At 41.0% G+C, this 13,438-nt stretch overlaps 1 protein-coding gene across 6 annotated transcripts in view; it reads left to right on the forward strand.

Moving 5' to 3' along the window:
• LOC101158007 (guanine nucleotide exchange factor DBS) overlaps positions 1 to 13,438 on the forward strand; it is a 60,106-nt gene that overhangs the window by 3,967 nt on the left and 42,701 nt on the right. The window contains exon 1 of one of the 6 annotated variants that reach the window (XM_020702844.2): positions 1,405 to 1,637. The exons of 3 other annotated variants lie outside the window; for them this stretch is intronic. Coding sequence is in view for 2 of the 3 variants with exons in the window: in XM_011494527.3 (XP_011492829.2) it covers positions 11,037 to 11,061 (25 nt within the window). In the remaining variant the exon portion in view is untranslated. Of the gene's footprint in view, positions 1 to 1,404; positions 1,638 to 1,998; positions 2,166 to 10,781; positions 11,062 to 13,438 lie in introns of those variants that run through there. 2 more of the 6 variants (XM_011494528.3, XM_011494527.3) reach the window with 2 other exon arrangements.

Here is a 13,438-nt window from a genome sequence, read left to right on the forward strand (position 1 = left end):
AACCCAATAACATGAGGGAACTGAGCAAATATTAAAATGTTTGTTGTCTACCAGTCACCGCTGATCAAATTCAAAATCTGAAATTGTACACCAAACTATTTGTTTTAGGTTCTGGTAACCCTTCTGACTTCATCATGGGCTGCACGGTGGCGCAGTAGTTGGTGTTCTTGCCTTGCAGGGAGAAGACTCTGGTTCAAATCCCTTTCTGTGTGGAGTTTGCATGTTCCTCCTGGCGCTCTATCTCCCTCCAAAAGACATGTTTCATAGGGTTAATTTATTATTCTAAATTGTGTTTGTGCTGATTTTTGTGGCCGTCTAACAGACTGGGGACCTGCCTTCTCCAAACAGTAGCTGGGTTGGCTCCAAATGGATTCTGTCGGTTCTAAAAATGGAGGAATGAACAAATCTTATATATGGTATTGGTTATGCCATTTTTATTCAAAATAAAAAAAAAAGTTGTTTTCTAGGACATAGTTGTTGCAGAGTGGCAGCAGTTCTTTAGAAATTCACCTCTGAGTTGTGGGCAGGTCCATTGGTGCGGATTAAATTATTTAATACAAATCAACTTTTTTGAACTTTTTAGTGTATTATATTAAAGTGATCCATTCCTGCGCTCTGAGCAGCAGCCCCTCCCAATCCAGGAAAATCTCAAGTTGTGCTGTCTCAAATTGAGGAACAGCCCCTTCCAGGAAAAGTCTGCGCTGCCAGCTCCGCCCCCCAGGCTAACGCACACCCACTTTCTCCACGGAGTTAATGGTGACCGTTATCACTTTGCACACACTCTCTCCCGCTGGCTTACAGCTCCTCTCAAACCCAAGCTAATATTAGCGGTGTAACAAAAATGGTGAACAATATCAGAGCTATCTAGCCGTAGAGTTTAGATCCAGATTCCAGCTCAACAAAGACGTTCATGGATCTATTTTTTCTGCAGGTGGATGCTTTAAAGCCGAGCAGAGCAGGGAGCTTGTGGATTGTAGTTTGTATGTAAAAACCTGACGCTTTTTCAAACTGCAAATTTTCGTCTACTCCTGATTCACAACGATTTGAACTAGATATATAGCATTAGCTGAGATAAAGCTATAGTGTAAATGCTGTAAGCTGAATCTGGCTGCTGAAGATGCTAGTTCTGATAAGCAAAAACAAACAAACAAAAAACCCGAACAAATGTCTAAATTAGCCAAAACAGTTTCCATAATGCCAAAAATATTAGCTAAACTCCAAATTGTAATTTCCTTTTAAACATGTCCTTTATCATCAGGAAAATACAACAAGAACATATTAAAAACACCCAAACACAATTTGTATGTCTTAAAGACAAACACATACCCAACACACTAAGTACCTCTTTAGGAGACTAAAGTCCTTAAAGAAATAGGAGAAATGACGTCATCAGATGGGGAGGAAACCCAAACTTCCGCAGTGAAGCAGAAGTAAGAGCAGCGATGAGAATCCAGAGTCAGGGAAAGCAGAATGCAGAGGCATATAAATCCAAATCCTGCATCCAGAGGCAAAACTTAAAGCAGGAAGATAGAGCACAGTGAGAGGTGGAAACAGTAGACTGAATCCCAATGAGGGACAGAAACGGATCCAAAGCTGACAGGCCATGCTGACTTTAAACTGCTGGACAGTGAGATAAGGTAGGACTGAAATGGCATGCATACTGTGGTTCACAGATGGAAAGAAAAAACAAAGTCTGTCATAGCATATGACGTCAAAGGTCACTTATGTATTGACATTAGTCTATACAGTTGGGAGGTGCAAGACAGAAACAAACTGTCTTTGTCATTGTGCACACCTCAGAGAAGGAAAGACAAAAGCAAAGGCGCTCTGGGGTAAACATGGAAGGGGAAGTCACTTCAGAGTGTTTCTATATTGTTGGTCAGCTGTGGTAAGAAATGAGCTGCTCAGGCAAGTCACCAACCAGCAAGGAGCGACTCAAAGCCCTGCTCTGATGGAAACGCCCACCCACACACAGACTGACCAAAGGGGAGGGTCTGTGCTGGGCTAGTCCAGAGGAATCAAGGGAAACCACACGATCCAGAAGACAGATCCTTTGTGGTCTGGTTTATGTTTTCCTGCTGGACTGTCTTGGACTGGACCCTGTTCCACCTGATTCTATTGCTCGGCTTCAAGAACAGCAGCATCAATTATGGGATCTGTGATATGTAAGTGATGGGCAGACCGGCAACAATGATCAATGCTTCAAACGGACCTGTTGGGTCCCTCTGACAGGGACACGGGGGGGGGGGGCTGTAGAATGACATCGAATTCAGCACAGATCAACATTCAGCTGAAAGCAGACCTTTAATTCAATATCAGTGGTGGAATAGCACAAAGAATGGGATTGAAAATAGATCTCCTTTTTGTTTCTCTTCTTTTTATCAACTCATTCCTTTCTAGTGTTAAAACTGTTTTCTTTGCTCCTTTCCGTCTGTCTCTCTTCAACATCTGTTATTGTTAGTTACCAAGAGAATAGAATAGATGTTTACATGGGTGGGACAAGCTCATTGTTTTGGAAATCACTTGATGGTCTTTTGTCTGCGAAACTAGAAAAATGGAGAAAATTTAAAGTAAGGGCCAAATTTGGGACTTAAATTTTGAGTCTTCCCTTTATACAGAGATTTTGATTGTTAAAACTATTTATTCCAAAAAGAAAACGGACAAAAGTCTTATTTTTTATTTCGTTGGTACAAAAACATAAACCCAACGATGCACAAAGGAATTTAGATTTTTTTTCAAATATACCAAGTTTTTTTAAATTCTTTTAATACACCCTATAAATCCAAAAATATTATTTTCTTCATTTTATTCCTGCAAATAATAAAGCAAAAATAACCGATATAATATAAAACAGGAAGGTCAATGAACTAATTTAAAGATAAAGTTTCTGCTAACAGCTCAACTTTACAAAAAAAGTAATCAGTACCTGAAATCTGTTAGTAAAGTACAGATGAGACTTATAGAGCCATGGAGGGAAAAAACACCTTGAGAAATTTTGACTTTTTGGGAATTCAGGCTTTTTTTTCTTAGATTTCTGACTTCAAAACTTTTAGATTTGTTACAACAGTCTGACTTCCTCTTCAAATTTTTATTTTTCAAAATTCAGAAAGTAGTTAACTTGATGTATAAAAATGGTTTCAAATAAGATTTGCATTATTGCAAATTAAATCACTTAAGTAAAAGGAAAATTAATATTAATTTAAGGAAAACTAAGAAAGTAGCTTGGAAAAGACAAACAAATAAGGACTGCAGTAAAAGTTTTATTAATTGACTAAAACTAAGGAAATCAAGGTAAACAAACATGCATAAGGAATAAGGGAAATCTAATATTTTAAGATTTTGAAAATAAAACTGGAATTACTTAAAGTGGAACACTTCCAGATTATCTTGCATCCATAAATGAGACAAACATCATAAACAACACATAAAAGAACAAAATCAAATAAATAAGATAATTGCAGTCCATTGTGTTTGGGTTATATTTGTTTTAGTTATAAATCTACTTAACTAAAAAGATAAATAGTGCAGGAAAAATACTTTAACAGGATTGTTGTTGTTTTTTACAAAAGGTCACTTAAGTAAATGTAACTAGTTACTACCTACTTGTTTGTTAGTCTTGTGGCCCAGTTGATGGCGGGGAGGAACAAAAACAGCGATTAGAGGCATTTTTGACACACACCAGTTTTATAGGAGAGCTTCTGGTCTCTGATCTCCATGGACGACCTGGCAGGACAGTCCCTCAAAGGAATTCTGGAAGAGTCCGCTCAGTTTAGCCGGGATCCCTTGTGCTGGAGGAGTCTCAACAGCGTGTCGTGATGGAGGCTGTCAAACGCCTGGAGGAGATCCACAAAGGTCACGTACAGAGGGGAGTTCCACTCGACAATCATCCAAGGCATGGTCATTTAGTCAGTGCAGGATGTCTTCCGTCTGAAGTCCACCTGGTCTGACGTCAACTGCGTCCGTCATCTTTTTTCAGTTGGATCCTGTTGAACATTTTTCTTGGCACTGACTAAAGAGTGATACCTCCATAGTTCTCGCAGTTTCTTTGATAGATTAATGATGTCTCCTTCCATCTGCTGGTATGTCTTCCTGATCACAAATCTTCTCCAAGAGTGGTAGCAGCATGACGACACTGATCTTTACCATCTATGCATTGGAATGAATACTCAGTCAATGTCTGAGTATTTATTCCAATGAAAGGCACAGCAAGCCGTGCTGCACTCTCATGGTCTTCTAGATTGGAAGGAGGAATGTTGTGTTGTGCTACAGTTTGTTATATTTGCAAGCTATGAAGTCTGTTCAGTTACAGTAAAAATGCAGAATGACTAGAGTACAGCTCTACACTGGATTGAGAACTTTTAATGATTTGCCATTCAAGTATAAAGTGGAGAAAAGTTTGATTCGGGGCTGATATGAAGCAAAGTCTTGCAGCTCCACTGAGTATTAGGTTCCTGTCAGGATCTAAAGCTAAGACCAGGGCAACTGCGTATTTTGTTGTAATTCCTTTGTTTCTATACTTTGATATATTACAGAAATTTAGACACATCTCTGCATGTGCAGTTTTAGCCTTACAGAAACCTTTTTTAAAATCTTTCGTCCTGTCTTTCCATCTGAACCTGTATTTCTAGTGCAGTAGTGGTAGCTGGATGCAGGTCTGACTGGACGATGTGTAAATGTCTCCAGATTTCCATATCAAGTGCCACCGGCCGCCCAGTAGTCCAGGGGTATATAAAAAGCGACATACATTATGATTTTTACACAACATGCCTCCCAAGAAACCCCAACGCCCAGAAGGTCCAAGCGGTGCAACCACAGCAGGATTCATATGCAGGACCAATGGTGGCCAGATTGACGTCCGGTCATCGCTGGGCCTCTGGCCCATGTGAACATCCCCCGCGGGGCTACCGTACGATTTCTTACAATCGGACGGTGGCAGTGGGATGCCAGCACGTGGACGGGGGGGTGGCTGGCAGTGTGAAATAGGTTGATCATCAAACGATTTAGGGACCTCGGAGACCCTCCAATCATCATGCTGCTGCGTTCCTGCCACCCGCCTGTCAGTGGACTGCCACCCTGCTACCTCCAAATGTGCCCGGACGGCCACTGACCGGTGTCAAAAACTTGTCCGTTCATGGTTTAATTTGACCTTGTTCTTAAAACCTCATACACCGCTGCACTGGTGTAAAAATACAATTGCTGCCTTGCAGCCGCCTGCCAAATTTGCATTTGCATTTTGGGATATGTGACCTAAGTTTTACATGCGCTATCAACAATTACTCAATCAGTTTTTTACTGGTGTTGTCGAGATGCTGGAGTTCAGCTTTTGGTCATTGCTAACATCACCATGTTAGCCCAAAGGAAAAAAGTATTACCTTATTATTCCAGGATGCCTCGACTGACTGGGGTTAATCCCTAGTATCTAGATGTGTTGCATTTAGAAGCATTTCCAGCTGTCAGCAGTGGAATGACTACTTAAATGAAGATCGTTTTATTCTAGGCTCAGTTCAAACTGACAAAGTAAGCTGTTGCGCAGACTGCCGATACTTCTTAAACAATGTAACCAGGTCTGCAGAGTTTCTTTGTTCAAGTCCTAAAAAAATTAAAACACAAAATCCTTTAGTAGTTTTTGTGTGTTCATGTTGGGATGCAACCGGCTGTTATGTCACCCCAAGGCAGGCACAGAAAGGAACAAGTGAAAAGTCTCATTCCATCTAGGTGAGTCATTTCCGAGGTTCAGGTCTGGTGTTAAATACTGGATGATCTCACGGAAAATGAATTATCTTGTAATATTGAATCTTTCTGTGCTTTCTTTCCCACCAGCTTGTCTCAGTTTGACAGGAAAGTAGTTGCAGTGAAGGTCTCCACACTGTGCACATGTAAAAGCACTTTAATAGGCTTTCCTGGTAAGCACAGATTATGACTGCAACAGTCAGACTGTCTCGCACACCTTAAGCTTTGCAGGGAAAGCACATAGTCAGAGTACCTGCAGTACTCCTGTACAGCAAAGCAGTCTTGTTTGACAGTGGATAAATACACCACTCTATTGCTGTAGAGCCAAACATACTGGAAGGAGTAAAAGCTTCTAGAAAGGAGCATTCAAGCATGGCAGAATCTTGTGTTCTTCAGAAATCCTACTCTGTTGTACGGATCTCCTTGTCTGAGATGGAGTCATATTGTCGCCTGGTTGGGGCGTCTCAGACGACCCAGCCCCTCACACTGAGAAGTTGGTCCTCCCGTCCTTGTTTCCACTGTAACAGTTCTGCAACAGTTTGGTATGTTTAGTGCTTTTGTGAAACTCACCATAAAAATAAACTAAAGATGTCATTTTCACCTGTTATATATGTTTATGCCCATGAATGCAAAAATATATATATAAAAGACTTGTACTTGTTGTGCAAAGAGGCATAGAGTGATGCAACCTTTGATTCAAACATAGTAAATAACTATCTATTTTTTACTTTAAATTGATCAGACAAGATGCAACTTTAAAAAGTAGTTTATAAGGACCCTTGGTTTCTGGAAGGAAATTCTGTGTAGGAAAGGTGTTGGGTCATGATGGTGGCGTTTCTGAGGTCCTTTTGCAGAAGTCGTAGCCAGTGTCATAAAGCGAAGCCCCTTTTTCCTGGGAGTTGTTGTCTGTCTCTGACAAAAGCCCTCATAGGCCTAAAGATGGGAAATCTGGGATGTCTACGTGCCTGACAATATTGCACGATTTTTCGGACCATAAGTCGCTCTAAAGCAAAAGTCAAAGTCAAAGACGCCAAAATATACATAAAAAAAAGCTACAAGTAGCATTTAGCGGGCCCGACCACGTGCGACCGCCCCTCGAGCAACGTTCCGCTCGAGCCGTTTTGCGTCACCGCAACCACCCGCTTCGCACAAAGGAAGCGTTGAAACGTCACATTCAGTAATTCAACATCCAAGTCACAGCTTCACGGCCGCAACCTAATCTTCCGAAACCGCACAAACATCTGCAAAAGGCTTCTGTGTTCACAGGAATTCATCATTTTTCTACACAATTTCCAAGTATTTGGCTGAATTCTTATTTTCACCAAAAGGGGGCGCTGTAGGTATGATCAATGAATCCACTTAATCTTTTTCCTCAGCCACCATTTCCATCACACGTGTTACCTGCAATCCAAAAAATCGTGGCACCAAAATAGAGAACACGACCATGTGAACTTGAAAGTTTTCTGATTATCTTAGCCAGAAAAATATGGAGTTTGGAAGTAAAACGTATTTGCATGACAGTACAAAGAGACGAGAGGCGTGGACGATCTCTTTAAATCTTTCTCAACTCGTTCAATTAACTGACGTAGTTTTCTAAAGGAAATCTGCAGGGAGCTGTGCAGGAATCTATGTCCAGATTCCCCAGGAGTATACAAAGCTATGGTCAAAAAGACTAAATGAAAATATTCCTGCAACATGCATAAAAAAAGGATACAAAAGTATTAAAAGAAAAATGTTTGCAAAAGCCCAAACAAAAACATGCAGACATTAAGAAACGGACTAATGACAGAAATCAAGGTGCTGAGAGCTAAAATTACATCATATTTATGTTTTAATCTGTGTAAAAATGAGAAACCTCAGGTCATGTGTTACATAAAAGATCCAGCTTTGCTGGGTCGTGTCCCAACTTGAGTTTGGAATTGGTAAGAATGATGGTTGTTAGTGTCTTTATGAGGACATAATGTTAGTAAGCAGCAGCATCTGTGCGATTCTGTGTGAAAATAAATGGCCCCTTGTGTGCAGATCCTGTCATTAGACATCCTCTGATTGTTTTCAAGTATTGACGTCTTCTTCCGGACAACAACCCCTGCTCCTTCCTTTCCCCTGACCTTGAGGAGCAACCACCCAAAAATAACTTGGGTGGTGCGTCACAAGAGAAGCAATGAACCTCCTACATCAAAGCCACTGTGGAAACAGCAAAACGTGACTTGATTGGAAAGTTACTCTTCAACATTAGGTCCATTCAACATGCAGTCCTAAATTGAATAAAGTACAATCTTTTAAAAAATAAATATTTATTTGTCACATTAGCCAATTTTCAATGTAAGAATTGAAAAAATTCTTACATTTAATGATTCAAATCCGCCTCAGCATCTGAACTTCTCTGTCCTCTTTAACAGTTTAGGTTGATACTCTGGCTTTCTGTTAGCTTAAACAGATGGGATTAATTCCAATAGCCCAAAATGAGTAGAGTTCTTAATAAAAGTAATATTTTGGTTTCATCTGACCATAGGACATTCTCCCAATCCTCTTCTGGATCATCCAAATGCTCTCTAGCAGACTTTAGACGGGCCTGCACATGTACTGGCTTTAGCAGGGGGACACGTCTGGCCCTGCAGGGTTTGAGTCCCTGGTGGTGTAGTGTGTTACTGATGGTTTGTTACTTTGGTCCCAGCTCTCTGCAGGTCATTCTCTAGGTCCTCCATGTGGTTCTGGGATTTTTACTCACTGTTCTTGTGATCATTCTGACCCCACAGGGTGAGGTCTTGGGGGGAGCCCCAGATGGAGGGAGATTCTCAGTGGTCTTGTCTTCCATTTTCTAATAATTGCTCCCACAGGTGATTTCTTCACACCAAGCTGCTTTCCTGTTGCAGATTCAGTCTTCTAGCCTGGTGCAGGTCAACTATTTGGTTTCTGGTGTCCTTAGACAGCTCTTTGGTCTTGGTCATAGTACAGTTTGGAATGTGACTGTTTGAGGTCGTGGACAGGTGTCTTTATATAGAAACCAGTTCAAACAGAAAACATTAATACAGGTAACCAGTGGAGGACAGAGGATCCTCTACAGAAGAAGCTACAGGTCTGGGAGAGACAGAAATCTTGATTGTTTAAACCAAAAACTTATTTTCTATCCTAATTTACAAATATATTCTTTAAATGTATAACTCAACTATGATAAATATATAAATATATAAATATGATAAATATATATCATAGTTGAGGTATACCTATGATGAAAATTACAGGATTTCATCTTTTTAAGTGGGAGAACTTAAACAATTGGTGGCTAAGTGAATCATTTTTCTCCCCACTTTACATAAGGTGAAGTAAAATACCACTTTGACCCCTGAGCAAAGGGGTAAAACATGTTGGCTTGAAGGCCTTATATCACTGTAAATGATCATAATTTTACTCTTGGAACCATAAAGAAAGATATTTAATGGAAGACGACTTATATGAAATACCTGGAAGTAAGATGGCTCGATTTCTGAGGCCCCGCCTTTGGCTCCATGTGGGTGTCGCCCCGCAGCAGCGTGTCTGTGTTTCACCCACGAAAATAAACATCTGAACTTTAGCAAAGATGGATGTTCATATTGTGCATATAAAAAGAGAGAGTTTTTGCCTAACACTGCTAGCTCCGTGGAGAAAGTGGGCGTGTCTGTTAGCCTGGGGGCGGTGCTGGATGTGCAGACTCTTCCTGGAAGGGGCTGTTCTCATTGGTCTACATCACAATGTGAGAACCCACTCGTTTTACTGGATTGAAAAACGATGAGGGCTGTCTCATCTGCCTCTTTCTCGTGTATGTGAATTAGAAAGTTGAAAAGCAGCACTGAAAAAAAAAACATAGAGTAGACGATTCTAAAATTTGTATTTGATTTTTACTAATAAAAAGTATATTTATTTACATTTTAATGTATTTTTTAAGCTATATATTGCAGGTGAGGCACAGCCCCCCATTACTGCACATCAATGACCCTTTAAGTTTCATGATGATGTTGCATGGAGCATGATGGGTGTTTGTTGGAGGGCCCTTGTTCTTGTGTGGGGCTGGTGGGTAAGGGGGTGTTCAATACTCCTGGATAGTGGTGGGCCCCTTCTCTGGAGCTTGGTAAAGTCGCTTTTCCCTCAGAAGAAGAGAGCAAGTATTTACGTGCTTGTCAGAATCAAACAAAGAAAACATGAATATTTCAACATCGAACTTGGTTCGGGGATATTTTAAAATGTCCGTCATTATTTCTTCGCGGCATTGTAGACGCTACTTGGCGTCTATCTTCTTCGCTGGTATGTGTGCTCAGCAAGGCAGTTTTGTGTTTGAGCGCCCCCAAGTGGTGTTTTACTGTAACTTCAGAAGCTCCAGACACGTGTGCAAAAGTGCCATTCTCATTGGTGGAATAGATTTCGACGCGACGCGTCAAAAAAAAAAAACGAACCCGAGGCGTTTTTTTTTTGACACTTTGACGCGTGGCGTTTTTTCGCGTTGGTGTGCACACTCTCATTGGTGCCCTTTGTTTAGTCATGAGGCGTTAAACGTCGGCCAAAATCGCGCGCGAAATTCGTCCCGGTGTGTGCGGGCCTTCAGGCTGGACTGGGGCTTGCGATATCCGTTCTGCTGTGCCCCTTTTTTGCAACAGTCCTTGTAACTTAGGTCTGGGTGGCTTTTATAGGGTCCCCCATGGGTGGTGATGGTGGAGTGGAAGGGTTAGATATTTAACCCATGTCTTGGATAGCACAAGGGTTTAAAAGTGTTTCCATTATAATTTCATTATAATGGATGAAATCTTGAAACAGAAACACAGTTCAAAGGAATGTGAGTCATGAAGTTTACTGTCTGGTTCTGGGGAACGTGACGTGAGTCAGAAACCATAAAACTCACACACACCAACAAAACACTTATGACTGCAAACACAGCGGATTGTCTCCTTTTTTCCAGCGCTCACTGCCCTCCCTTCCCCTCCTTCTTTTCCATGAACTCCCACTCCTGCCATCCTCTGGCTGTTGATAGGCTGTTCGCTGCTCACAGCAAAGTTGTTTTGCAGCTGGAGCTGCAAAAACTGACCGCAGACGCATGAAACAACTGGAAAGCAGACTGACGTTAGCTTGAGTGCTTTTGACTAGATTTTTCAGCTTTACCAAAGAAAGCAAAGAGAGGGAAATGAATTTGAACAAGAGGATGCCAGAATGCATCAGGACACATCAACACCTTGGTGAAAAAGACCCAATTGGACTTTTGGATTTTGTCTTGATCCGGTGAACAGTCTGATGGGATTATTGGTCTTCTAGGGGGATTTGTGCTGCTGGACGGCGTAAACATGAAGAGTGTCAAACATGTTATAGGTAACACTCACACAAACTCTGAGAACTGTGACATGGAGGGTCTATCAGAGTGTCATCAAATCCAAAAAAATATACAGAACCTGTTCTATTTCTCAAAGTAAAATGTTTCTTTAGAAATAATGGGTTAGGATTTAGTACCATGACTTGGTAGACCTACTGATGGCAAAACAACTCTGATTTCTACATTGAGGATGAGAGTGGAGCGGTTCAACAAAATCTGTGTTAAATAATAAAATGGCATCAGTTTGACAGTAGCTTTTGTGGAGATAACCCAGATAAAACTGTTTTCTCTTCTGCTTCTTTATGTAATTCCCCGTCTGGGTCTTTGTTTCTGTCCCAGAATGTTTTTCAAAATGTTTGAAACTGTTGTTCTGCAAAACAGGCTCACTTCATTTCAAACAGAGAGGATACTTGATGTTAGGATGATGAACAGGAAGTTCAAATGACCCCAGTAACAAACTTGTTCAGATGTAAGAAGATTCTGGGATTTTGGTCCCAATAATGTGTGACAGTTGTGATGAAGAAGTCCCAAACAGTGATGCACGGCAAAGACCTGAGCTGCCTCTAAGGCCCAAAGTGTTGCCACTATGTTTCCTTTGGCACTTTCCTTTTAAAATGTTTTCAGTTAGAAATTTGAACATTTCTGACATGCTTTTCTTTAAAGTGTTCATCCACTGTTAGTAAGGGTTAGTATCACATCTCAAGGAATCAGCAAACTATTAGAAAAATCTCTTGCCTGCAATATTAATTACCACTACACATCCCCTTATTACAAATAAGAAATCAAAAATGCTGCCAGAACTGGCTTCCCTTAAATGTCCAACTTCCAACAGTTATTACACAGAGGTCCAGCTTCTCTTTTGCTTTTGAAGGACACAAATGAAGGAGAAAGACAGGTTTGAAAGAAGACTTGGAGAGGATGGATAAACTTGAAAGAATTTTATGCCATATTTGCCAAGTTTGGTTACAGTTAGTCAGGGAGGATAAACCCAGGAGCAGGAAGACTCAAACACATCCAGAAAGTTTCAAAGATTTCATCAAAAGGCCAACCATGAGAGACGGCAGAGAAGACGCTCCAACACCAAACACAGAATGAAGCTAGATTAGATCATTGCAGGCAGCTGTGACTGATTCAGGGGAGGCTTGACCTGCACGAAACAGAAGCTAAAAAACATCACTAGGGGCCGATCCATGACAGGTTTTTGTTCATCGTCGCCATGTCAAGCGTTTAAAAAAACTTTTCAAATGATCTCCAAGAACAGGGCCACGGGACCAAAAATCAACCAGCAGCTTTTCATCCGCAACAACCGTCACCATGGTTTGGAAACACCCAATACAAACTTACAGCCAATATTTTTGTAATTAAGCCTTGTCTGTAAGATGTTTCTGCGGTTAAAGGACAGAGCAGAGTGTAAATGTATCAGCAAAAGGGAAGCTTTCCAAAATGATCTGGCTGTGATTGAGTGTGTTCTGAATGGACTTGGGATGTCAGCAGACTGGAACCAGAACAGAGGTACATTGATCTTTAAAAGCCACAATCAGCTGCTGTGTTCTTCATCTCCTCATGACCGTCTCCTCCCCCATCAGCTCAGAACCTACCCCGTTCTGTTTCAGATAAAGTGCGGGCAGGCTCAATGCGCGTCTTTCTTCTCAACCACAGAGAGTGTTCTGTGCCACATATGCTGCACTTTCAGCTTCAGGCAGTTGGGTAAACCAGTGCAGACATGAAACAATATGCTTGAATGGATGTGTGTTGGGCTGTGCACATATCTGTGCCTCCACCAACTTTGGTTGAGAATCTTTGGTTCCAGTTTTTACAAATTGTTAACTCCTAAAGTGCAATAGTAGAAAGCTGTTTTCTAGATGAACTAACTCTCTAAAGATGCAGAAAAAATGTAACAGGAAATATCCATCCAGTAATTTTGGTGACATGTTTTCAGATACAAATTCAGAGTATCTCCAAACTTTGGCTTCCGATATAATTATCAAGTGTTTGTTTTGTGTGTCGGATTGGAGCACAAGAATTTAAAGACCTTCTCCAATGAAAATGTTTTTTGGGTGTTTTTTTTGCATGTTTTTGTTGGATGGTTTCTCCATCCTCAGTGTAATCCACAGAACATTCCTCAACCAGACGTTCCACCTGGAATGACTGGTTGGGGTTGTGGGGGCTGTAAGCTAGCAAGAGAGAGAGTCAGCAAAGGGATTATGGGAAATGAGCGCAGGCAAACTCCTTGCCAACTGTACCGCCCACAACACAGAGGTGAATTTCTGACAAACTCCTGCCACTCTGCAGAAACTATGTTCTAGAAAACAACACAGGTTTTTATTTTTTTATTTTTGCTGAAAACGGCATCATCATAATTTGAAAATAGACTAA

Source organism: Oryzias latipes, chromosome 4 (genome assembly GCF_002234675.1).
Source record: "Oryzias latipes chromosome 4, ASM223467v1".
Classification (NCBI taxonomy): domain Eukaryota; kingdom Metazoa; phylum Chordata; class Actinopteri; order Beloniformes; family Adrianichthyidae; genus Oryzias; species Oryzias latipes.